The sequence below is a fragment of the Portunus trituberculatus genome, chromosome 19 (genome assembly GCF_017591435.1).
Source record: "Portunus trituberculatus isolate SZX2019 chromosome 19, ASM1759143v1, whole genome shotgun sequence".
Lineage (NCBI taxonomy): Eukaryota > Metazoa > Arthropoda > Malacostraca > Decapoda > Portunidae > Portunus > Portunus trituberculatus.
The window spans coordinates 7,168,255-7,196,229 of record NC_059273.1 but is presented as its reverse complement, the minus strand read 5'-3'; the positions used below and the strand labels follow the sequence as shown (position 1 = coordinate 7,196,229).

Genomic DNA, 27,975 nt, shown 5'->3' with positions numbered 1-27,975 from the left:
AACAGAAGCAAAGGGGTGAGATGGTGTAAGGTCTTAGCAATTTTATGTGATGGAAGGTACAACTAGAGAATGAAGGAGACTGTAGTGGAGTGTGGGGTACAAGATGTATAGAAGTAGGATGACAAGGAACAAATGTAAAGGGATGTTTACTCTGGAGCGAAATGTAGGGAGCTGCTGATGGAAAGCATCATGAGCACATGCCGTATGTAAGTAACACTATCCCCTTCTGAAAGTAGTCACGATTGGACAGTGCGACGTTAGAGAATAGTCATGTTGGCATTATATGGTTTGCAAACGTGCACGTAATGATGGTGAAACTGTTGTACATAAATACACCTGTTGAGCACACAACAAACAAATAGGGAGTAACAGACCAGGAGTGAATGAGAGATAAAATAGAAAGTGAGAGCTAAACAAATATTGAACAAACAAATAGGGAAGAACAGTGGTTGAATAACGAACGAGGCGTGCGTGAGATGTGGAAAAAAGTTGTAAGCGAAATACTACTGGTAAGTACTGAGCATGAAACAAATAAAACATCAGTGATTGATAAATACAAGATATAAAGAATCTAGAAGAGAAATACGTTGCTAATCTAAACAAACTGATTATACAAGAGAATAAACAAACCAAGAAAGAAAAAGATACATGACTGCAAATAAACAAACGTGGTGATAAAACAAGGTAACCCTGAGGAGAAAAACACTTCAGAACACATAACAAGCAACCACAATAACAGCAAAAGAATAACACTACAAACAACAAATAGGGAAATACAAAAGCGGAAGCCACGTCGAGGGTAAAAAAAAAAAAAGTAATTACACACATACAGGCGTCTCGTAATAGGCAAATACCACACTTTTGGCGCGCTGCGGTGAGCTCACAAGTAAACATTAGGGTTGTAAGTCTCGCGCTGTCTGGAAGCCTCGCCGCAGGAGAAAGTGCGAGGCGGGGCAGAGAACACTTTCCCCTGTTTCTTCCTCTCCTTTTCCCTGCTGTTGTTGATGACGGTGATAATGCTGCGGGTTGAGTTGTCATTTTTAAGTGGTGGTGGTAGTAGTAAGAGGTAGCAGAAATAGAGGTGGTGGTGAGAAGAGTAGGAGGAGGAAGAGAAACATCACCTGTTATTGTGAATGTTATGACAGTGATAATAGCAGTGATATATCGCGCCACAACCGTAACAGTAGCAGCGGGTGGTGACAATCTGGTTGGCTTGGAGAGAAAGTTAGCACTCCACCACAGCCCAGCCCAGCCCAGTCCAACTCTGACATCCCACAGAGAGAGAGAGAGAGAGAGAGAGAGAGAGAGAGAGATCATCTAAGGCATCTATTCTAAAACGCTTTGCTTTCTCATTAGGAGTATTTTCGAAAACCCAGAGATGAATAGTCGTGTTTTCATGGGCTATTTCCTTGCAGAATCCTATTTTAAAGTATAACTACCATCACGAAAACACTCGAACACCATCAAAAGTTCCAATAGATCACATTCATACCTTTAAAATATGAAGCAGAAACGTTTGTGAATACTGTCCGTGAATTATAAGAAGAGATGCTCATATAAACGTTCCTTCAGAGCACTGAGCATTGCCATAGAGTTATGCGATAGAAACGTTCATCATGACTATCAAGAGTAACACCACAGTGGCGGGCGTAAGATTAAACAATAATCACGAAATATTCACTCATTTATATTCCACTTTATCACTACATATCCTGAAACATTAAAAAACGGTATAGAAAGAATAACTAATACTTAAAATTTGTTAGAGGAAGTGTGGTTTCTGAAGAATAAGCAGTGGTGTAAATGTACGAAACTTTTCACAAACTTTCTTCCTCTGCTAATGGGAAGAATGAAAGTCGCAGCTTCATAGTGTTGTTGCCATTGGTGGCTCGTAGTATACAAGTGCGTGTGGGTGTTCGTAAATAGTAGTGGACTGAGAATCTCGACACAAGCACTTACTCTTGACGCCCTTACACGCGAGGTGCTCCGCGGATGGCCAGACCAAGTAAGTACCAAAATTATCATCATTGTTTGTGTCCTGATCTTAAGACGAAAGTATAATAAGGATCACTATTTGCGCCGTAAAGAGATGTATCAATGAGAAAAGTTTAGGAAGAATTACTATTTGCGCTCGAAACACCAATCGCAGAAGGAAGTACAGGAAAGAACTACACTGCATCCTAGACGTGTAAGATTGTGCGGAGGCTTAGAGAGAATGGTTACTCTTTGCGGTGAATATAGGAGATATGAGAAGCAGTACGCGAATTACTAGTAAGTTTAGAAAGAATGGTTAGCTACTCCTAGCGATCGAAACCCGAATCGGGAAATGAAGTTTAGGGAGATGATAACTTACTCTGCGATCAAAGCACGAGTGATGAATGAAAGTATGGAGAAGTGTTTACCATTTGCATCCTAAAGAGATATGTTTGTGGAACAGGATGCGGATATGAACATATTGATCCCACGAAAAAAAAAATAAATAAATAAATAAATAAATAAAAATAAATAAAAAGGCTGGGATTACTATTTTTCGCCTAGGACAATTTTCCCATTTGACTAAGTGCTCTCTGGACGATTCCACCATGCGTAGTTTCCCCTAAATATAATTTCCACTCATTTCAACTGCCTGAGACAAGGGAAGAGAAAAGGTGAATGAATGTAGGGAGAGAATAACTAAAAAAAAAAAAAAAAAAAAAAATGCCCAAAGGGAAACATGTCCAGCGGCGAAACGTCTCCAGAAGGGACTGTGTCCAGGGGGAATGTATCCGGGGGCGAAACTGTCCAGGGGAGGCCGGTCTCTGGGGGAAAATTGTCCAGGGAGGGAGGAGGTGGTAGTTTGAGTAGCAGTTCTTGTTTTCTCACCTGACCAAGACCAGAGGCGATTCTAGCTAGTTTTGCACCCTGGGCGAACAATCCATTGGCGCCTCCCCTCCCCCCCGCCCCTCTCCCCCTTGCTTTTACCTCTGAGTGACTCTTTCTCTCTGCAGTGGCAGGTTAATTCCCTTCTCCCCCCCTCACCTTTTCTGACACATATATACACAACCTGTATAACTCTCAGCAACAAGTTGATGCAATAAGAGGGGCGCATCAGCGCACACTGCACCAACTTGACATGGAAATGAGCGGTATTAGTCTAGATTTTTTTTTCCTGCGCACTTTTTTTTTATTTCTTTATTGAGGGCGCTCGTGCGCCCCAAATAGATTGCGCCCTGGGCGGTCGCCCACATTGCCCATAGCAAAAACCGACTCTGCCAAGACTCAATGAGGGTTCCAGCACTGCCTTGCGCATCACCAACCGGCAACACGAGAGAAAACGGGGAAATCATCTGCCTTTCTAGTCGTCTGTTGCTGTTTTTGTTGTTGACACTGATGGAAGTGATAATGATAGCAGTAGCAGTAGCACATGTTGGTAATTACTGTTTATCTATTATATACAAAAGCTTTTATCACCTATAATGCTAAAAATATCACCCTTTTTTCTAATACATACGTATCTAAAGATCTCGGTATACTTAGATGAGTCACGGGAGAGATGTGTGGGTATGAGGGGAGGGGGGTCATGTACCTTGTCCATAAACAGATGATAGGGCGCAGCAACTCACGCCCCGCCTCCAGCAAGCTTGAGATAAGACACGAGACGCCACTGCTGCCTCGATCTGGAAAAGAATAGATGTAAAGTGATGGTGGTGGTGGTGGTGGTGAGAGAGAGAGAGAGAGAGAGAGAGAGAGAGAGAGAGAGAGAGAGAATGGTATTTCCGCTTTTCGCAATGTTACAGCGAATTTACTTTCACTATTTAACTAAGGAAAAGTAGTTAGGACTCGTGAATCTCTCTCTCTCTCTCTCTCTCTCTCTCTCTCTCTCTCTCTCTCTCTCTCTCTCTCTTATCGTTCCAGGATATGACTTTCGTTAAATATTTGCTCCTGCCCAGACTTGAACAGAGGCCGATAAATCACTAATAAAGCACTTTGTTGAATAGGGAGACAAGAGGAGGCGTGCTGGAGTGTCTTGATCAGAGAGATATCAAGGTTTCTATCTTCGTCAACTATTTATTCCTGTCAGACTTAACTCATTCAGTAGCACATCGTTAGTTACCTTATTCTGAATATCGCTACAGATTGTATTAAGTTCAAAATGTATAGTACTTAGTTACTCATTATAGTGCACTTATCTTTAATTACTCAATGAATAGATGCTTTTATGGAGCTTGATCCTTTCAGTACCATGCCACATTTCCCTATTCATCTGGTTTTTATTTGGTGATTTTCTACAGCTTCAGGAACTTGTGTGTGGGATTAGAATAGTAAAGACTGGCCATTAATCTTTTGACTTCTATAGGTCCTTCCTAATGTCAATAAAATCGTCTAATCATACCCGAAACTCAATGCTTTCCAGTATTGAAGGGCTTAAGCATTGTTACAGGGCTGAATGGGTTATTATCCATGTTGTAGTTAATATACACACCAAAGGAAGGATTTACCGAAGCTTTTCATTATAATCTTGTCTTTATTACTCAATAGATGATTTTATGAGGTTCAGAAATCTTCACAGGAATAAATGGACCAATTATTCTAGCTTTCGTTGGATAGATGGACAAGAGCTGGCTGAATGTCTTATTTGAAACACCATGATTTTTTTTTTTTTTATCTTTACGTCATGCAACAATGAACGAAAGGCTTAACTCTTGGTAAGAGGCATCACAGTTTTATCGTTTACATGTTTACGAACCCTTTGGTCAATCATCGGGGGATTCAGCTCAAAAGCCACAAAACGCACGTGCCTGAATGTCTAACTCTTTCTTTTTTTTATCTCTGCATCGTGGAAGTTTGAGTGGAAGATGCCTTAGGTCAAGAGGGATCACAATCAATTTTCTTTTCTTTTATCGTTTACTTGTTTACGATGAAGAAGTCTTATCGGATACGGCAGCGTGCGTGTTGAAGAGGATACAAGACATGGCGCTGGCAATTGCTCCACGTCACCACCTCGATGCGTGTCTCAAGGCTGGCTGGCATTGGCTTTTCCCTACTGCTCACTTAACCTTTTAACTGCCACATGGTACACCTTTCCTCAATCATTAAACACTCTGAGATACCTTACTTGTTCTACATCCATACCAAATCTTGAAGCAGAGAAAAAATTGCAAGATGTATTCCTTTTTCAGGCTAACTTTCTTGATGGATGCATACAAAGACTTCACGCTTTGCTTCTGGTGCTGCTAACCATTTCTTGTTGCTATGAAAGGGTTAAAGACTTCTGCTCGTATTCTGAGACGCAATGACTTCACTTTGGACAGTTTTCAAAGGGTAGAGAGCCAGGTCAGGTTCCCATGGCATGTTTAGATATAATGGTGCTTAGGACTGATATCAAAGGTTTTAAAAGTTTTCTTGTGGTTTTTCCCTTTGATAATGTTTAAGATTATTTCAAAAGGTTATAAAGATGGTTAGCCTGGTTCTCTTAGCGTTTTCTTGTCCGATGATGCTTATAACTGTCTTCAAAGCTGAACAGAGATGATCAGTCTAGCTTTCATCGAGAGAGAGAGAGAGAGAGAGAGAGAGAGAGAGAGAGAGAGAGAGAGAGAGAGAGAGAGAGAGAGAGAATGTTTAAATGTTGATAAAACACAGTATATAGTTTTTGCAGGCAACAAACCACTTGATAACAACTTTGATATTGAAATGTGCAACAAAGTACTTAATAGTTCATCTTCAGTTAGGTATTTAGGCATTGTCATTGATCAAAAGCTCACATGGAGAGAGCACATTAATCACATAGTAACAAAGATATCGCGGTCCTCTGGCATAATGCATAAAGTAAAACACCTGTTACCTTCTGACACTCTGAACACTTTATATTACACACTTGTATACCCCTACCTACAGTACTGCAATGTTGTATGGAGGATGGCCACAAACAACTATTCATTCATTATTTATCCTTCAGAAGAGAATAATGCGCATGATTGCTAAAATAAATAATGATGCACATACTACACCAATTTTCAAAGAACTAGGAATCCTCAAAAAACATGATGTATACACGCTAGAATGCCTCAAATATATATATATATATATATATATATATATATATATATATATATATATATATATATATATATATATATATATATATATATATATATATATATATGACCAGGTTCACAGTGATCAATCCATTGTAACACCAAGAGCATTTGATATCCACCATACATAGACACGCAACATATGGAATTTCAGACCGATGTTCCCAAAATTAGAAATGCAGAAGAGGTTTGTTACTTATTTTGGCTGTATTAAATGGAATGAACTCCTTGACATTGAAAAAAAAATTGTGAAAATAAGGTTACTTAAAAAAAAAAAATTGTTATTAGGTTATTAACTATTTATTATGCACCTGTTATTGTTATTTTGTTACTTTTGTCATTTCCTCTCATTATTATTTGTTATTGTTAGCATTTTTTTCTCTCTATATCAATACAGTGAAGTTGTAAATTGTAAAGATAGTCTCATTCTTCTCATTATTATAATATTTGTTATGGTTAGTATTTTTTTTTTTTTCACTATTTCAACACAGTGAAGTTGTAAGTTGTAAAGATAGTCTAAACTGCCTCGATATTGATTAATGATACGCATCTCATAGGGGCTTGTAAAAAATGTTCTCATTTAACGGGCCCACCTATATCACATAACATATCCACTATAAATTAAAGTTTTGTTTGTATAAACTAAATAAACATTTTGAATTTGAATGAGAGAGAGAGAGAGAGAGAGAGAGAGAGAGAGAGAGAGAGAGAGAGAGAGAGAATTATACGAAAAGTCAACACATCCTTACAATTCTTGATTTTACCACGCAAAAAGAGTGGAATCAAACTCTTACCTAAACTTCTGTACAGCCAAACCACCCACACATCAATCAAACCGTACCCAGCCAATAGTGACGCCGACCCATCTCACCCCCAACACGCCTCTGCAGCATAAGAAGGAACCAACACACCGGCATCACTGAAGGCGCCTGCCATTGCCATCTTGTTTCTTGACGCGAATCCTGAAACACTTCCGCGCCTTACTACATTACTTTCAAGACAGCGACAGACGCGCTAGTTGAAGTTACATAAACTTTCTAGGGATGTTCTTGTGATATTGGTGACGAATTTTCACTGTCAACAGGGAAAACGCCCTTGAGAACCTGGCTAATCATCCTAGTAGTGGTGAGATAGACCAGCGGTTTTTAATACTGTCATCGCGGGGATGACGAAATTATCACGGTAAGGGGAGAACAAGAGGCGTCTCATGCACCACCATAACCCAGACCTCGCCAGTGCCCCGTGAGGTTCAATCGTTGACATTAACACATGGAGGGAGAGCTGAGTGAGAAGCGGGGAGAGCAAGGTGGAACACTGACTGGTTGACGAAACGGAGGGGAAACTCTTTCATTGTCAATTCGAAACGCTTCATCGATCATGTTTAAAAAAAAAAAAAAAAAAAAAAAAAACGCTTTTCTCTTTTATCGCGACTATTTCAAAAGGTCGCAGAGATGGGCAAGAAGGTTTGGGGATGTTAATAATGTAGAAATATTGTGAATCTGTAGGTAAAACTGAAAACACCTTTAAAAACTGGGTCACCAACTGGAGCTTCTTGAAACTTGTCCGGGTGCAACAAAGAACCGTTTCTCTCTCTCTCTCTCTCTCTCTCTCTCTCTCTCTCTCTCTCTCTCTCTCGAAATGTTCTCAATTTTCTTGAAATTAATTGCTAAAACAAGTTATTAGGCTTAGCTGAGAGAGAGAGAGAGAGAGAGAGAGAGAGAGAGAGAGAGAGAGAGAGAGAGAGAGAATTAAAAAGGAAATAGGCAAGTTTACGTCTTTAAACGTATTTATCTACTATTTGAGATTATGACGCTCGCAGTTTTTTTCCTATCACTCGTCTGTATTTTTTTTTTTTTTTTTATGTAACCGGCGACATGTGACCCCTGTCTTGTGGCGCATTACAACTACTACTGCTACGCGTACTACTAGGCCAGTATTCAGAAAAGTCTTGCTCTCTCACTACGATTATTTCCAAAGCCTGCAGAGATTATTAGTATTTCTCGTGTGTAAATGTGAAAATCTTGTTAATTTGTCACTAGAATACCAAAAAACACGGTAAAAACATGCATCACTTCAACTAAAGCCTTTTGAAAGTAGTAGTGTGTGGTAGAAGTATTTCAAAATATGGTCCACTATACAACCGTCTCGTGTTGATATTCAGAGCAGTAAAAGAAAATAAGTTTGCATGGACGTTTGTAGAAGAAAGTAAGAAAATGTGATATCTTTCTTTCATAGTGAGCTGCTGATATATTTAAGATTAGTACTGGGAAAAAGACTAAAGTGCATGAGGAAAATGTTAGTCAGTCTATCAATATATCTTTGTTTATCTATCTGTATTAATCTGTCTGTATCTAAAGCGTAAAAAGAAGATGCTTTAGGGAAGAATTAATCTATCACAATCTATCTATCCATCTATCCATCTAAATTAGGTTTATCCAACACGACATTCTCACTACAAATTCAAAACAAAACACTTGACAAAACAAACAAACCGCTCATGTACACTTCATTCATTAACTCCTTCAGTATAGGGACGCTTTTTTACCATGAGTTTTGTATACGATTAGACGATTTTATTGGCATTAGGAAAGGTCTATGGAGGTCAGAAGATAAATGGCCACAGTCTTCATTATTTTAATCCCCACACAAGTTTCTGAAGCTGTATAAAATCACTAAATAGTAAGCAGAATGAATATGAAAACGCCTCATGGTACTGAAGGGGTTAAGCAAAGTCATTTAGAAAGATGCGAGACCGGGAGGGAGGAAGATAAAAAAAGACTGGAGAAAGATGACAGTGGTTTGAGAGGGAGGTGGGTGCCTGGCCGGTGATGGAATGTTCCCGTGATGGACTCTGGCCCGTCCCTCAACCCCCTGTGTCTTGGCCTGTCCGCGATAGAGGAAGCCAGACAGCCCTTCCTGGCGCCAACCCTAGGACCCAAGGGCAGCTGGTGACCCCGTGACCCTCTCTACCCATTCAGCCTTCTCTCACGGCACTAAATGTTATGCAATGTTGTATAATGGTCCTGTAAGGCTGATATGTAATATTTTCCGTGTTGTTGTTTACTGATTACTGAAGGAGTGTTTTCTAGTGTGTGTGTGTGTGTGTGTGTGTGTGTGTGTGTGTGTGTTTCCTTCTTGTTGTTTACTGATTACTGAAGGAGTATTTTCTAGTGTGTGTGTGTGTAATTCACTGTTTGATCTGCTGCAGTCTCTGACGAGACAGCCAGACGTTACCCTACGGAACGAGCTCAGAGCTCATTATTTCCGATCTTGGGATAGGTCTGAGACCAGACACACACCACACACCGGGACAACAAGGTCACAACTCCTCGATTTACATCCTGTACCTACTCACTGCTAGGTGAACAGGGGCTACACGTGAAAGGAGACACACCCAAATATCTCCACCCGGCCGGGGAATCGAACCACGGTCCTCTGGCTTGTGAAGCCAGCGCTCTAACCACTGAGCTACCGGGCGTGTGTGTGTGTGTGTGTGTGTGTGTGTGTTGTAAGCAGTTTGTTGCGACTCAGACCCATAATGGCTAAATGAACCCGTAATAAGCAATAAAAATAAAAGAAAAATAAAACTTCAACTAACGAGTACTTCTAGCCGTGGTAAGAGAAGAACTCAGCGAATTTAAACTGGGCAAAGAAGGTATGGCCCTTGAGGAAAGATAATAAAAAGAGGGGATTTTTGAACGATAAGAGAAGGAAAAAAGAAGAAGAATACCTGTGAGCAGAAGGGAAAGGGGGAATTCTGAACCGTAAAGAGGGAACTTGAAAAAAAATATATGAGAGAGAGAGAGAGAGAGAGAGAGAGAGAGAGAGAGAGAGAGAGAGAGAGAGAGAGAGAGAGAGAGAGAGAGAGAGAGAGAGAGAGCGTTAAGCCACCGAATTGCAAATGAGTAAAAGCAATCACACACACACACACACACACACACACACACACACACACACACACACGAAAAAAAGTATTCATGTCTCCAAAGAATGTTTTTTTTTTCTTTTTTTACCGCCTATCTGATCCTTTAAAAATTGCCCAACACTTGAGGTCTCCGTTGCAGCCTCGGGTCTGTCACGGACACTACCGGAGAGCGTGACTGACCGGCTGATAGAGGAAGAGGGTAAAGTGTGAATCATCAGAGAGATAACAGAGTGAAACTGACGTGTGTGTGTGTGTGTGTGTGTGTGTGTGTGTGTGTGTGTGTGTGTGTGTGTGTGTAACAGGAACTGAAGATTGAGCTAATGTACTTGTTTATGATGATTATTTATTATTTATTCAGTTTTAACTTTTTGTAATATCATAAGCATGAACTTTAGTTAATATCTAACTACTTGTACATGTATAAGTTTTATTTTTTTTCCAATATGAGTATAAACAATAATCTATCTACCAATCTATCTGCTGGTCCGTCTGTCTAGTTATGTCGAGTACAAACTATTGTTAAGTCGAGTATAAACTATTATCAATACACATATGTTTTCTGTGTCTTTCTGTCCTCTCTAAATCTATCAGTCCACGCATCTATAACCGTGAGAGAGGAGACAGGAGACGGCAGTGACGGTGGTGACGGGCAGGTGTGATATAACATTGTGACAGTGACGAGGTAACGTGAATGATACGATAGGAGATGTGATACTGATAACAGGGAATTTTAGGAGGAATGAGAGTGATACTGAGGGAATTTGATCAAGATTGAGTGATGCAGAGAGAGAGAATTTGATCAAGAATAAGAGCAATGCTGGAGCGGTCTAGTGGTTAGCTTGCGGATGTATAGGCTTTAAATATGGGAAAATAATGGTGGTGGTGGTGGTGGTGATGGTAAGCACTTCAAATAAACTTCTGCACAAAAACCCTCACAGCACTTTAATAACCCTGAACACATGTGCACACCATCACTCCCGCCCGTACACACAAACCACACTGTACACACGGAGCAAGCCCCAACACGCTACTCACATATCACGGCCATCACATCGAGAGAGGACAGTGCTAGAGTCTCCATGTGAATGGTCCTCGTCCCCTTGGCCTGAAATGGTCGTCACATCCTTCCTGAAAAAGTGTGAGAGTAATTAGATACATGAACTACTAAATGACGCGTACTTGAATCGTCTTCGTGACAGTTTGCAAGAACGAGAAAGTGAAGGAAGCTGCAAAAAACCACCAGAGGGTTTTACGCGACAACTCCATCTTTCTATTTCATCCCTATTCCATAAATTTGTGTATAGTCTTTTCAAGCTTCCTATTGACTCCACGTTTACGACCTGATTGGCGTGTCTGTTCCGATCTATCTATCGCAGTGTGAGAAGTAGCGTGATGGTGATGGTGGTGGTAGTGATGATGGTGGTTGTGGTCATTGGCCTGTTACGTGATAAGAGGTCGGCTCGCGATAGACTCACAAATTACTGGATGAGTCACCAGAGAAAATGATGCCTTGGCAGGTGAAAATTACCGGTCATTGACGCTCCCCATCGCCCTTCGCACCACCACCAACCCTCCATGCTCCGCCCCGCCCCCGACACCAAAGGAAAGCTCCCCTGTCTGCCATCCTCGAGCTTTGGACTTCCTTCAGGCGGTGGGGTCAGGGGGGTACCAGTAAGGTCAGCACAATCACTCTAAAACTCACCTTTGATGCTTGCATTTTTTTTTTCTTCCAGGTGACAAGATAAGGTGCAGATACGAGACTGCCTCCACGCAGCCGACGAGTGAAACTAAAGGTTAAGAGGCGACAGGGACTCGGGGGGCAGAGGAGAGGCATTACTCTGGCGCTACGGACGAGAGCCACATCAGCAGCAGTACTGTACAACGTCGAGGCACTGCCATTGTGTGAGACACTGCACGTAGCGGCGGGGAGCAGCACACATAGACACACGCATACAACATGGTGCGGAGAGGAGCTGTATTAACGGTGGTGATGGTGGTTGTGATGCTAACGGCGGTGTCACAACCGACGACGGCAGCCACGGTGGCCAGGAGGTCACGAGAGCCCAGACAAGTGTCCATGGCCAGTATTCTCAACCTTCTGATGCGAAATACTGACGCCAGCGCCCCGCAGCTCGACACAGTAAGTGCTAACCTTCTGTCCTCCAATAATGTTCACTGTGCACTGGGCTTCTGCGCAACATTTTCAAAAAGGGTCAAGCTGGTTACATGGTATTTTATATTGACCCTGAGAGCCACTCGTTGCTATTAGACTACAACTAAAGTTAATTTCCAGTCACAGAGTTTTCTCGGTATCATTAAAAAATTGAATAGTTTTTTTCAATCTTTTCATCGTCTATATTTCTCTACTGACTATAGTAAAAGGTATAGGAGTTTTCTGGAGTGATTATATTCTTGTTTCATAATCTAGTAATAGTTTGACAGGAATTGTATATCTTTAATGAAATACATGATCAATCATCTGCGTGGTGAATGAAAACAGTCTGGAGCCTAATATCTTAACGACACCTATGTATGTACATTATTTCGACTGCTTTCAATCGCGCGGGTTTGTACGTGTTTTTTTTTTTTTTTTATGGCTTTAGAGATAGATTAACAAAAAAATATGAATTATTAATACGATAAGCACTATAGAGAAGCCTAGCCTTTGAAAATCGTCGTGGTAAAAGAGCAGTGTTTCAGAATACGAAAGAGAAGCAATTGGAACGCGAAACGAAGCTTTGCCTAATCTCATCCCCTTAACTCCTTTATTTTGACCGCGAGAGCCACGAGTTGCTATTAAACTAGAACTAAACTATTACAATATCAAAACTAAAATCTCATACCCTTAAACCCTTCAGTAATGGGACGTATTTTTACCCGAGTTTTGGGTGTGATTAGACGATTTTATTTACATTAGGAAGTGGCTACGGATATCAGAAGGTTAATGGCCAGAGTCTCACTATTTCAATCCCCACATGAGTTTCTGAAGCTGTATAAAATCACCAAATAAGCAGAATAAGTAAGAAAACATGTCCTGGTACTGAAGGGTCGTATGTTGCAGCCTCCAAACTTGATCAATTACTACATTTTCTTAACTTCAACTAGAAAAAAAAATACGTCTATAACATACTAACAAAAGCGTAATATTATGTGATCGTTGCACCGTTATGATTCAGTCAAACCACATATAGCTAAACTCGATAGAATCACCGTCCCACCTCCCAACACGTCACATTCCAAGGCGGTGCTCGACGCGGACCACATCAAAGCGCTTCACTGAACTTTGCTCCCGTCTCATTTTCATCGATATTGCAAGATCTGATAACTGCTAGACGTTTACAACGCAGCCCATTAAGTAGCGGTGAAGTAGCGCTAAAGTGCTGAGTTATCATTTGAAAGCACTGCCAACTGTTTCAAGATTTTTTTTTGTTTCGTTTTTTTTATCTTTTTATCCTCCTCATTGGTGTTTTGGAGTTAAATCGCTTCCTTTTCTTTCTTAATAAACTGTAAATCTGTATTTCCTTGTTAAGTGAGATTGACAAGATTAGATAAACGTCCTCGAGTGATATGCCGAGAGAGAGAGAGAGAGAGAGAGAGAGAGAGAGAGAGAGAGAGAGAGAGAGAGAGAGAGAGAGAGAGAGAGAGAGAGAGAGTGTTCACCGGCAAATCATCCTCCCCCCTCCACAGACACAGTGAAAACACCTCCCAGCATCAGTGTCTGCTTTCACAAGTCTCCCGCCTCTTGATGGAAAACGAGTGAGCGGTTCTGGTTGTAACGGAAACCAAACCCCCAGGAAAAAAAAAATAAATAAATAAATAAATAAATAAATAAATAAATAAAAAATAAAAATATGAAAAGAAGAAAACATACAAGTGGATAGGTAAAGAATCACCAGCACTACCACCACAATTGCTCTTACTGATTCTACTACCCAATCTCATTCCAGCCTCGGCAGTATATATATATATATATATATATATATATATATATATATATATATATATATATATATATATATATATATATATATATATATATATATATATATATATATATATATATATATATATATATATATATATATATATATATATATATATATATATATATATATATATATATATATATATATATATATATATATATATATATATATATATATATATATATATATATATATATATATATATATATATATATATATATATATATATATATATATATATATATATATATATATATATATATATATATATATATATATATATATATATATATATATATATATATATATATATATATATATATATATATATATATATATATATATATATATATATATATATATATATATATATATATATATATATATATATATATATATATATATATATATATATATATATATATATATATATATATATATATATATATATATATATATATATATATATATATATATATATATATATATATATATATATATATATATGTGTGTGTGTGTGTGTGTGTGTGTGTGTGTGTGTATGGACATTAAAGCAATAGAAATCAATATCTCCATCTACAGTGTATCGAAGAACCACGAAATCATGACTACGGTTCCTAATCCACCAAGACCACCACTACTATATACTAATGAAAATGAAGCTGAGTGAGTGTTTTGATTCATGAGGAGGAAGGAAAGTTTCCGCATCCTTGCATGAACTAGTGTGAATGACGGAAAGCGAGTCACGTTGGGGGAAACTAACAGGTCGGAGTGTTGGCCGAATCCTTGGGGCTTGTGTGGATGAAGGGAGTAACAGTCATCAGCGCCTTCTTCGTATAGAAATATGTGCAGAGATTCCAGATTTGTGGTCTACGCTCTCATATTTAGTGTCTGTCCTCCGTACAACGCAGTCAGTTTATCGTGTAAGGGAATTGTGTAGACGCTTCGCCAGCACCTCAGATTATAACGCTCTCAACAACTGCAAACTCAACTTCTCCGGCTATTCTTCTTCATGTGACCTTCATCCCACTGTATTGTAGGGTCAGCCGCTCGAATTGTCCTTCTCCATCTGTTTCTAACCATTGCCTCGTTTTCTTAAACTCCCAGCTTGTTCATGTCACTCTTTGTTACGTTTCTCCATCTCATTCTTTCTCTCCCAACAAGATGGCTATTCCTCTGCACGTAACTCAGCAATGAACTCCACTTATCCAGCCACACACACATTGCTGTTGCTAAATCTCTCCTCCACTGTTTGGCGCCACTCATAAGTGTGCGAGTAAAGAATACAATACAATATATGTATTTATTTCTTCATTTTATTTTCTCCTGCTCATTTCATCCGAATGACTGATTTTTTTTTTTTTCATTTATTAATTTCCTCCTTTGGGTTATCTCCCATATACATTAAACAAAGTGAATATGGACGGTAACAGATTCCCTGCCCCACAAAGGGAAAAGTAGGGAAACCTCTCGTAACTTTCTCATACGTACCGAGCAATAGTAACAACCACTGCTCCCTCCTCCTCCTTCCCCGCCTCTCCACCTCTTCCCTTCTCTCCTCCAGTCTCCCTTTCTTTCCTTCCTCGTCCCAGCCCAATAACAGTTTTTACTGTTACTGCTTCTGCTACTACTACTACTACTACTACAACTACTACTACTATCCTGTCACTATTGCCAAGCTCGAAATACAGAGGGGAGTACTGGTAACAACCCAAGTAGTGAGGCAGTCAGTTAATTAGGGCGGGAGGCAGTTTACATACGGCTGTAAGGAGCGACGTGACCTTGTTCTCGTGGCGTATCTTCGTCTTATCGCCGCCAAACAAATGATAAACAAGACCATTCCTCGATGCCCCTGCGTGACCCACCGGCAGCCAGCAAAGGTGTTCAGTAGGTGGAAAAAAGTGCGCTGCGCCATAAAAACGCTGTTAATTGAGAAAGGAAATGGATTGTGCGTCTCTATCACCACGCAATTTGGTTTTAACTCAATCTGACTGCTGTGATTTATGATTAGATCGAAGGTTAAATGTATCGATAGTGTGGCGTGTCTTTAAGCGTCCTGGATCATACGCTTCCCATAGTTCATGCTAGTGATGTGCACAGATCCCGTCCTCTCCTAGAAGTGACGTGCTAGGCTCCTGTTCTCCGACGCCGGCGCTGCGTGGAGAGATGAAGGGATAAGGATGAAATGGAGAGTTTGTTTTGATGGCCACCTTGATAACCCCCGAGACCCCACTCCTCGTAGCCTCAGCCTTGCCCTTGGCCTCAACAAGTACCATGATCATCACACCTGTTTACGTAAACATGCTGACAATCACATCTATCACATGCATATGTCACACAGAAGGAGCACTCTGACATAACACACCTGTGTCACGTAACAGCTAGATCTGCGTATGCTTAGCTTAGTGAGGGTTGTGGGTAGCAGGTCACTAGGTATCTTTAAAACTCAACTACGACTTTCTATCACTTTAATTTATACCGCCTCGCATAGCCTGGTATACATGGTGTATTGTACGTCAGATCAAAGCCTTATTAATCATTACTAAAAGAGCGATCACACTGCAGACGCCAGCACACCACCCCCGCACCACGTGAGAGGCAGAAAGACGTCACTCGAGATAAAACTAGCTATGAGCTTTCATAAGAACTTTTTATAACGGCCAAAATAATTGGTCACGTTGTCATGGATCTTTTTTTTTTTTCACTGACAAAGCAGAATTCGTATGAAACTACCAATACCCTAATGAGAACACCTGTGAAAAGTCAAGTAATGCGATGTAGCGCTCGTAATTAGGATGACACGCCGACAGGTTTGGAAATACTGCTGTCATGAACACATATACAAGACAAGGATGCTGCAGCTACACATGCCTCGCCACGAATCAGTGCACCATTAACGGAATTGTGCTGCTTTTCCCACCTGAGGCGTGACTTGTTGCCGTAGGTGAAGAGCCAAGAGCATTCCAGCATTAGTGGAGGCCACACACGTGTGTGAGCACCGTGTCTTTAGGTGTGGTCTTCGGGGAGAGGCTGGCCTAGTGAGAGTTCAAGTACCCTCCTGATATACTAAACGTGATTCGGGGATGTTCAGGCATAGCTACAATCCTCCTCTCTTCCTCTTCTCCTTTCGCCGTTTCTTGGAGGGGGCTAAGGGGTTGGCGCTATGTACTGTACAGTACTACGAATCTCCTTCAGATCAACATGTCCCTCGCACTCTCCTCTGTGACTCCCATCCTTTGTAGCCATACCGTGAGCTGAGGAGCCTAGCGAGGTACCTTTTTTTTCTATTTATTCATTTTTTTTTTTTTTTTTTTATCTTACAGCTTCCCTCTATAATGTAGCTTATAGGCACCAAGTACGATGGGTTTATTGAAGGCATTTTCAACATTCTAATGACTAACCCTTGTGTATGTTGGGTTGCAGGCTGAGCTAGGGCGCCAAGCGGGGTACAAGGTGGAGCGACACACGGTGGTCACTGCAGACGGCTACATCCTCACGATGCACCACATCCCACCCTACGCCAACCCTGCACGAAGAGCCCCAGCCACCAGGTCTCTCTCTCTCTCTCTCTCTCTCTCTCAAGCATGGATGTGTTTTAAAATCTGGTTTTATAATTAGTGTTTCGAAGTGTTAAAACTAGAAATTTCTTTTCACACTGGTGGTACTTCGCAGGGTAAAACGAAGCAGTTCCGATCGACACAGTAACCTAACCTCGGCATCCTGGGCGACGGAGGATCTGAAGGAAAAGGCGAAGAAGGAAGAGCTAAAAAAGGATGAGGGCAAGAAGGCTGAGGATTTGAGGAACGAGGAGGAGGAAGAGGAGGAGCACTATTTCCCTCCTGTCCATGGTGAGGACTCGAAGGTTGTGTTTCTTCAGCACGGACTTATGGGATCATCTGATAACTGGAACACCAACACCTACGATAATTCACTAGGTATGCCTCTCTCTCTCTCTCTCTCTCTCTCTCTCTCACCAGTCACGCCTAAATGGACGCTTTCTCCACTAGTGCTGCAGAATCCTTGCTACATTACCAGTAGACTCATGACTACACTCGTTGTAGCAAAAATATTGTACGCTAAAACCTGCTAAAAGTAGATAAGTGTGGGGAAGAGTCCCTTTACAATGCCAGCCCTCACCGCCACTTTCCTCCCCTCACTCTTTATCTCTCTCTCTCCAGCCTACCTGCTGTCTGACGCTGGCTACGACGTGTGGATGGGCAACTTCCGCGGCAACATTTACTCCCGGCGACACGTGAACTTCACCCACCAAGACCCACAGTTCTGGAGGTTCAGGTGAGTCCCTGGTGGAAAATGAAAAAAAGTACGATACTTATGATTATGTATAAACCATAATATGACTCACAGTTCAGGAAGTTTAGGAGTGTTGTCATTATAGGGAGCCTTGAAAGATCAGACAAATTCACCGAAGGAAATAATAGTAAACATAGTTAAGAGTGCTTCATACAGGGACTCCTACGTGTAAGACTAACGGTTTCTTGCATTAGTGTCTTATGTACTTATGCAAGAAGTCAACACTGGACTGAGGGAATATGAAATACTTGTTTACCAATCACCAGTCCAGCATGTAGTACATACGTCTGGCTATCGGGGCCAGAGCATCAAGGCCACACGAGGGTCAGCCACCCCAATCAGAGCAGTAATCTATACAAATTACACATGGATAACGCTAAGTATTCCTATTAACGTTTACCAATGACATTCCATAACCACAAAAATGAAGTGGCTCTCATGTATGGATTGCAACGTCATTACCTAAGCCTACACTCAAAATTATACTGAAAACATCATCCTGCCTCATTCATATTTATTAAGATAATGTTCTTATAGTCTTAACTAGAAATAACAGTTTATCTTACGACTATAACACAAAACGTCCAAAACTTCTTGCACCCTAAGCTCAACATGACCAAGTACGGCTAAACTGAAACCGCCACAACTTTAGCACTGAATCACTCGAGTTTCGTTCCGAAGCACACAATGAAGCAAGACCTTAGCTATCTGTCTTTGTAAATACAGATCTTAATACTCCCTACATTCCTTCATTGTGTGTATGAATAGCAAACAACGCATTGGTTAAGCGGTTAGAATGTCGCTCAAAGGTTGTGACTCACCTAGATTTGTGGGGAGGTAATGTAGATACACGCGGACAGCCGGCCGTCCGTATTAATGTGACGCTGCAAGTCAACTGGTTCCGTTTAGTTGTCAACTTTTTTTTTTTTTCTACAAACCGTGACTAACTTTAGGTTTTAGACTGATTACCATATTATTTTCGATGGAGAGCATTAGCTTAGGTTACCCTCGTTTAGTGGATTCCATAAAATAAACAAAAGATATATATATAATTATATATATATATATATATATATATATATATATATATATATATATATATATATATATATATATATATATATATGAATAAGAATAAGAATACCACCAGAACCTGGACTGTCTGAGAGAAGGAAATGCACGTGACAGTAGTACATTAGCAGCGAATAAAAGTTATGTACAACTTGATACATACTCAAAAAACGTGTAGCAGTGAATCCTTTCAAACTGATAAATAATATTTATATCACAAAGGTCTCAATCAACTTTAAAAATTTTACACAAGATAGTTGTTTAGATTGACTGAATGTTTTTGAGTCTTATGTCCTTTGGTTGTACGTGAGTGTGAACCTACACATATGTTGCACCCAAGAAGTGTTTTGATGGAGAAACATTTTGATTTGTTACAGCTATGATGAAATGGCCAAGCACGACCTGCCTGCCATGCTGGAGCACGTGCTGGTGGAGACGGGGGTTGAGAAGGTGGTGTACGTGGGCCACTCCATGGGCACTACTGTGTTCTTTGCCACCATGAGCTCACTGCCTGATTACTATCAGGACAGGATTGCAGCCATGGTGGCCCTCGCACCAGTGGCCACCATCAAAAGCATCTCTTCTCCCATCAAGTACCTGGCCCCGCTCGTCAATGAGCTCCATGTGAGTGAACAGAGAGAGGAAAGGTGAAGGGAAATGTGTTGAGCTGTCTTTGTCATAGACTATTCATATACAAAATGTTCATACTTACATTAATTGTCATTTAAGGTGCTTCCATGACAGACAAATATACTTTATTTAAGCCTTTGATATATTTTCTTTAAATATTATTTCTTTACATAAGTTACACATTATAACAACTTTCATTAATGACTGAAATTAAAGCTGTAGTATGTTTTTTTGATGGACAGTATCTGCTGCGCTTCTTTGGGAATGACCAGGAGGTGATGACCAACCCAATGCTCATCTCCCTGTGGGACCCATACAGGGTGTGCAGGAACTACATGCTGTGCGAGAACATCCAGTTCATGATCACAGGCTTTGATCCGGCTCGTGCTGATGAGGTCAGACACAACACTTGAACTTGAGCTTACTGTTGTCTTTCTGTGTTCATAGATGTAGTCTATACATGTAGCCAACTGTCCAATGATTCCATCCCCTTTACTTCCTCCCCTACAGTCAATGGTACCAGTCATCCTGTCTCACAACCCTGCTGGGTCATCCACACAGACACTCTTTCACTTTGCCCAAGGCTACACCTCAGGTTGGTCAATATTTTGGTGGTAACATGTAAGCATTGCATAGAAAATAATAATCAAACTTGAAATAAATAATTTCCAACAATCATCTCAACATTTCAGGTCGATTTCAAAAATTTGATTTTGGTTTGAGAGAGAACATTGTAAATTATGGGCAAGAACAACCTCCAGAGTACGACATATCCAGGATCAAGGTGCCCATTACTCTCTTCTGGGCAGACAACGACTGGCTCACTGGGCAAGAGGTGAGGTTCAATGTCCAAAAATTAAGCTTTGTTGTGATATGTTTCACTGTCTCTGCTACATCATCACTCATTATTCTCTCACATATTATTTGAGCTTAAAATGGTGCTTCCACCCCCAGGATATCAATAACTTGAGGCAGAAGCTGCCAAACCTTCAGGCAATCCACAAGGTCTCCAATCCCATCTTCAGCCACCTGGACTTCCTCTGGGCCACTGATGCTCGCCCTCTAGTTTATGATAAGATATTTGAAATTTTAGATAGAACTTTACATAAATACTTCTAAAATAAATTTTATAGCTTAAGAAAATTCTATATTTATCAAGCTCTAAAATATGAAATTTTGGAGTGGAATGAATTCTCACAAGTATGCAGTGCATGCATGTCTGGGTATTCATTTGATACACCCTGTGGACAGTAATAATCCTGCAGTGATGTATCATGAATGAATATCTTTGAGAAGCAAATTTTATCCTAATAAATTTTCTTATATGTATGTAAGAAAATTTATTGAGATACATTTATATATCTATTTTTTTCTTCTAAAGAAAGCTTACATATTTATTGACTTTGTACATTATTAAATCACTCTTCATGATCAATATCATCATCCACAATCATCACCAGATTATCAAAATGAACCGTTTCACCAAATATGAAAGCCTGTACACTTAGGTCTCAGTCTAGAACTTCAGGCACTCACAGAGCGCAAGACAACTTGCACAGAAGCTTCAGTTTTGAGTCACCATTCCTACAATGAGCTTTGCCTTAAGAGTTAGGATTCCTCTGAAAATCTGAAGTAACGTAGGAAGAGGATCACTCCAATGGTTTGTGAATACTAAACTAAAAGCTTCTTTTTAATACCCTTGGGAGAACATACACACGGACACACACACACACACAGCTATGCCACTATGACATGTTTTTTTGTTATAAATAATAAGAGGTAAAACACAAGTATTAATGTAGTAATTGCAAACACTTCCTGAGAATATCGCCTAACCAAAGGTCCAAACACTAGTACACAATACTACAATGATACTATTCACTAAATATCAGATGGCTCTAATATGAGTGGGCACACAGTTTTAGTCTAATGTTTATATGCAACATAGCTAATAGATATCAATTAATAAAAACTACTACACTATCAACCAAATCTCAGCATTTACTCGCTTCTAAAGATAACACTTCAGGAGACACTGAATTCACATAACTCAACTGGCCTTATTACATTACTATACAAACTTATTCTATAACATTCCTGAGAGCTCCCTGGGTCTACTAAATAGCTACAGCTGGCTTTATTAACTGTGGGACATTGCCACAGAAATGGTAATATCTAAGATCACTAAATGAATGGTTGCAACCATTCTGAACTACTTGTGTGTGTGTGTGTATGTGTGTGTTGTGCTCAATGTATATACTAAACCACACTCAAGAATCTGTGATTGTACTTAGTGTGTAGTACATAGTATTTCATTACGTGTGAAGTTGACAGTATGTATGTCTATGAAAAGTTATGCATGCAGTGAGAATCTACTTTTAAAGCAAAGAGGCATGGGATAAGTCAGTATGTATGGTGTGATGCAAGAAAACACTGATTGCCAATATTGTAATTCTAGAACCATCTTGGTTGGGAGACACAGCATAGCCAAGCACTTCACAGTCTCAAGTCAGAAGAAATGCCAAACATATTCCCTGCAAATCTCAGAAGGGATGAAGCAGACTAGGAATCTGCTTTCTTCTTAAAATGGGACAAGGCATGACATATTTGAGGTGTCCCTCACTGATAAAATGGGCTTGTTTCAGTACATGATGGGAAGTAATGTATATACCCTGACTAATGCTTTGGAACATTACATGGAAGCTCTTACATCTGGTATTCAAGAACTAGTCACACAGTCCTTGACTACATTTTGATTGTGCCTTCAACTCCGTATTTCATTACATCAACATGTTCCACAGTGTGTTAAATCTCAGTGTATCATACTAGTTCAGAAAATCTATGAACCTGCAAATACCAGCCAAGTACTGTACTGTGTATGAACTGAAATGTAATTGTCAAATGTAATTGTAATGTAAAAAAAAAAAAAAATGTATTTCTGTAGTAAATTTGTACTGTTTTACAATCTAAATGTTTCCTTACAAGTTAGGAACAGGACTGGCTGGAAAAGTGACTCCTTATCATGTTACCACCGTGCATTAAAAAATATTTGGAAATCAAGCAGAGAGAGATGGGGGAAGGAGGGACTGATCTTCACAAATATAGAACCTGACTTTCAAAATCCTGCTCTCATGCCAACACATAAGGGATTGTACTTTCCTGGAGATCAGCTTGAATAGATGTTTGTATACAGATGATGTGTTCCATTAATTAAATTACAAAATGTCATAAAAAGAAGGTAATGAAAATTCTGTTAATTTAATGAATTATTAGACAACTTTTGTCATATTTAATAAATTATGCTATATTACATAGTGAACAAATAAATTACTTGAAAATTATTGAGATTATCCAATTTCTCTTTTCAATTAACAGGTTCTTCACAACAAGATGAAAAGAACCTTAGCTATAATATCACCTAATTTTCTCTCCATATTACACTGTTCATTTGTTGGGTAATTTGATTCCGAGAGTAGAAAACCAGTTTTGACAATCAACGTGTGCTTCTCCACTGACAACTGTGGCCTGCAAAGCATTCGTCTCAGGGTCATCACTGCTGATGGTGAATACTTGGCTATTGTCTTGTGAGAGAGTACCGCAGGTCCTCACCTCTTCACTCAAGGACAGCGAGGGGGCCTTCACCTCCAAAGTGTGCCTAAGTTTAAGAACACACAATGACAATAGTAATAGAGCTAATAAGCATTAATGCTGTACAATGAGTATTTATTTTAACTAAAAACAAATACTTTTAATTACTGTATTTCCTGGAACATGGCATAGCATGTAGATCTTGTATATGTCACATTATATTATGCAGTCACTGTTACAACTCATATAGCAGATGACTTACCTTGGAGTGTCCAGCACTGAAAGCTTCATGCTGCCTTCCTTCAGGTGAAGAGTTGAATGCCCTGTTACTTCTGTGACTTGCATTTCTACCTTGCCAGAGCCCATAAAGCCAGCTATCTGACCATGGAATCCATCTGAAGACACAGACTTTTTTTAAGAAACATGACAAAAATTTTCTTTGTATTTACATCCAATTTCTCTTGTCTGTTTGGGTTAAAATGAAGCCTTCCAGTAAAGGACTCAGTCCTAAATTTGGGATGCCCTTCCCAACTTATTACCATGGCCAGGACTCAAACCTGTACACCATTAAACTACAATGGGTCCAAAATAACATTAACTATCAATTCTTCATATAGATACGATACATACTTACAATGCCACTATATATGAACCCATCATATGTGATATTTTGGGGAACTCTGTTATGTATATCATACTTTCACTGTTTTTCTGATTTTTTTTTCTGTGAAGAACAGTCATGCTATATTGCAGGCAATATGAAATTAATACCAACACAAGATAACAAAAAAAAAAAAAAAATGTCCTAAAGATAAGCCAATACTTACTGACAACAATCTGGCCTTGCTTGACTAATAAATCAGTGCACCCATGGAGGTTATTGATCTTGATGGTTCCCTTGTCAGCCTTGATCTGAGCCTGGTTCATGTAGGAGGACTCTATCTCAGTGCTCAGCTCCTTGGCTTCAATGTTCAGTGCTAGGCCTTGCAACCTTTTGGCCTTCATATGCTGTAATTAATCAATCACTACAAAGTATAAATCATAAAAGATTTCTATATACAACACAATAGTTACTAATAGTTCATCAAAAATACCTTACTTTTTCATAACATTCTTGCTTCCAGTACAAACTTAATAAACACTAAATAGTACAAAAAAAATAAAGATAAAGGAATCAGCATGAAAGAAAACAAGTTTTGAATTACTGTTTTTTTAGCATTGATGAAGATATTTCCTTGTATTGAGCCATCTGATGTAATGTGTCCATTTTCGGTGGTGATATGAATGTTGTGACTTTTAAGGCCACGACTGTTCACTTCTCCATTCTCAGTGAACACCTTCACTTCATCAGACTCCATCTGCGAGATCTTGAGCCGTCCTTCATCCATCAACTTTACATCAAGGTCTGTTAGAATCATGAGTTAGTTAATGATCTCTCATTGAATCAGGAAGAGTAATTGAGGAAATCCCTTTCAAACTTTTTGTGATACACTATAATCTTTTGTAACAATTCATTGTCAATAATAAGAATTTGGAAAAAAGGATATAAAAATCACTGCCACATTGAAACACTTAAAACCTACAGCACTAAAAAGTAATGAGCAATATATATATATATATATATATATATATATATATATATATATATATATATATATATATATATATATATATATATATATATATATATATATATATATATATATATTCACATTATACCTCATAGTTCAATATGACATGTTATTGATGGGGATAAAGAGTATACTGTTTTTCTGATTTTTTTTTCTGTGAAGAACAGTAACACTTAAATTACAAACACAGAACATGTAATTCATAAAGTAATTTTGAATTTCAAACTTACACAAGAAGCAAGCTTACCATACTTGATGGGTACCATCACTTCACAAAAAACTCTCTGTGACTTTGGTGTTGCACACACAGTCAGGATGTCCCTCTGCTCGCCCGTCAACTCCACGGTGACGTCCTCACATGACTCAGAGGGCAGGCCGTGCACTGCCACAAAGGCTCGGTCTGCATCTGGATATTCCTGAAAATAGACGATTACCTATACTGTTACTATCCACAAAACTAGTTCTTTTAGAATTTTATATATATATATAATAAAAATCTCAATTACATGTCAATAATTGAGAGAACTTGGCAATTTTCTCACCTGCACATTTGTTGGCCTGATATGGAAGTCAATTGTTCCAGAGACATGAAGAACACCAAAGCCTGGATTGACGTGCAGCTCCTTCTCTTTGAGTTTGACATAAGTCTCCGTGTTGTGCGTGAACAAAGATCGGCAGCCAAAGTTGTTTGCATGCACAGCACTGACACATCTTGGAATGATGCTCTTGTGTGTGCTGTGACACCTCAGGATAAGCTGACACAAGTGAGGGAGATTCTTGATAGGCAATGTCATTGTCATATGTAAATTTTGTCTAGATTGATGAAATGTTCAAGCTTTGAGAGTATCCACCTTATATATAAGATATAAGCTGCAGTTTTGTGATGGTTGAATAAACTATACTAAACTGAGAACACTGAGCAATATAACTGTATTCCACGAAGATATTGATACAGTCTTGCAACACTGTTCCAATAATTGTTTGGTTAATGTGCCTTCAGTTGTGACTCCAGCCACATTCAACACTTGTGACAAAAGAAAACTAAAGTTCATTCACCTCGGGCAATTCATACGATTCAAGTATCTTTAATTTCTTATGGTGCTAACCAAAGAGGACACACTGCTCACGAATAAAACCGCGTGAACGCAAAGCACACTCAAGGCAGACCGTTTTGTATGCAACGACAGACACGCCGACAGTGGATCAGCTGACGGGTATGTAAACAATTACGCAAGGGGCTCTCTCCTTCGATCATTACAAGACTTCTAACACTAACTTTATTTACAAAACACCGGCTTTATAACACCCAGTACCTATATCTATCACTTAATGTATACCCGCAATCCGTAATTCGCATGATGAAACATACTTCAAGTCAAGTAAGTGGAAAATAGAAATATACCTTGAAAGGTTGTTTATTCTTGCTGCGTGTAGCATCTGCTGGTCAGCACGCGGAAAGGAATATTATGTTGAGGAAGGGAAGGATCGACAATCTGTTACCATAAATTTAGTCTTACTCCGGTTCACTATATCATGTAATCCGTACAGTATATATTGCTAGAGTATCTTGATCTAATTTATCATCTTATCTTTTGATGAAGATAACAATAATATTGCGTTAAGCCTACTATGCAAAAGAGGAAAAAAAAAAAAAAAAACATTCTACTCATAGCCTTCTTTAACAGGTTTGATAAGCTCGTAAATAAAAATAATCAATAATAAGCGCGTCAGGGCGCGAATAATAAGAAAAGAAAAAAAGGGTCAGAACGATAAGCGAGAAACTGATAAGAATAACGTAATCGCCGATAATTAAGTAAATAAAGTATAAATAAAAAAAAATAATAATGATTATCTCCCTTTCCATCACACTCCTCACACACACACACACACACACACTCGGGCCAGGAGTCGGGTGTCAGTCTACTCACTGGGTGCATCTATGACTATGAGCCACTGGACTCCGCCCCTTGACAAAGAAAGAAAAGGCAAAACACACACACACACACACAAACACACACAGTGGTTAGAGCGCTGGCTTCACAAGCCCGAGGACCGGGGTTCGATTCCCTGGCCGGGTGGAGATATTTGGGTGTGTCTCCTTTCACGTGTAGCCCCTGTTCACCTAGCAGCGAGTAGGTACGGGATGTAAATCGAGGAGTTGTGATCTTGTTGTCCCGGTGTGTGGTGTGTGCCTGGTCTCAGACCTATCCGAAGATCGGAAATAATGAGCTCTGAGCTCGTTCCGTAGGGTAACGTCTGGCTGTCTCGTCAGAGACTGAAGCAGATCAAACAGTATATTACACACACACCGCGTAGTGTAGTGGTTAGCACGCTCGACTCACAATTGAGAGGGCCGGGTTCGAGTCCCGGCGCGGCGAGGCAACTGGGCAAGCCTCTTAATGTGTGGCCCCTGTTCACATAGCAGTAAATAGGTACGGGATGTAACTCGAGGGGTTGTGGCTTCGCTTTCCCGGTGTGTGGAGTGTGTTGTGGTCTCAGTCCTACCCGAAGATCGGTCTATGAGCTCTGAGCTCGCTCCGTAATGGGGAAGACTGGCTGGGTGACCAGCAGACGACCGAGGTGAATTACACAGACACACACACACACACACACACACACACACACACACACCGGGACCAAGAGCGGGATATAACCTGGATGTCAGTCTTTAAGGGTTTCTAGTGATAGTTCATTGTATTTTATGTGTTAGAGTTGGTTGAAGTACGGTGATTTAAAGGGTCTGTAGGACTTAAATGAGA

The 27,975-nt window shown here is 39.7% G+C and overlaps 2 protein-coding genes and 1 long non-coding RNA gene across 4 annotated transcripts; 1 reads left to right on the top strand and 2 right to left on the bottom strand.

The window, feature by feature from the left end:
• Nucleotides 1–1,876: 1,876 nt before the first annotated feature.
• On the top strand, nucleotides 1,877–21,135 carry LOC123506118 (gastric triacylglycerol lipase-like). The gene is made up of 10 exons (XM_045258007.1): nucleotides 1,877–2,005; nucleotides 11,733–12,139; nucleotides 17,409–17,536; nucleotides 17,658–17,920; nucleotides 18,164–18,278; nucleotides 19,745–19,991; nucleotides 20,240–20,392; nucleotides 20,508–20,592; nucleotides 20,690–20,832; nucleotides 20,952–21,135. The coding sequence occupies exons 2-10, from the start codon at nucleotides 11,957–11,959 to the stop codon at nucleotides 21,114–21,116; spliced, it is 1,482 nt and encodes a 493-aa protein (XP_045113942.1). The 5' UTR covers nucleotides 1,877–2,005; nucleotides 11,733–11,956; the 3' UTR covers nucleotides 21,117–21,135.
• Nucleotides 3,154–11,832, bottom strand: LOC123506120. Its single transcript, XR_006675351.1, has 3 exons — nucleotides 11,702–11,832; nucleotides 11,035–11,127; nucleotides 3,154–3,656 (listed from the first exon to the last, which is right to left on the bottom strand). It is a non-coding gene; the product is annotated as an uncharacterized LOC123506120 (long non-coding RNA).
• A 2,119-nt stretch (nucleotides 21,136–23,254) lies between the features above and the next one.
• LOC123506117 lies at nucleotides 23,255–27,168 on the bottom strand. Of its 2 annotated transcripts, XM_045258006.1 has the most exons (7): nucleotides 27,145–27,168; nucleotides 25,759–25,971; nucleotides 25,464–25,632; nucleotides 24,791–24,990; nucleotides 24,413–24,593; nucleotides 23,848–23,980; nucleotides 23,255–23,652 (listed from the first exon to the last, which is right to left on the bottom strand). In XM_045258006.1, exons 1-7 carry the CDS (start codon nucleotides 27,151–27,153, stop codon nucleotides 23,442–23,444), a joined length of 1,116 nt encoding a protein of 371 aa, XP_045113941.1. In that variant the 5' UTR covers nucleotides 27,154–27,168; the 3' UTR covers nucleotides 23,255–23,441. The 2 variants fall into 2 exon arrangements, with proteins under 2 accessions (XP_045113941.1, XP_045113940.1); XM_045258005.1 differs by lacking the exon at nucleotides 27,145–27,168 and having other exon boundaries at nucleotides 25,759–26,446.
• Nucleotides 27,169–27,975: the final 807 nt, after the last annotated feature.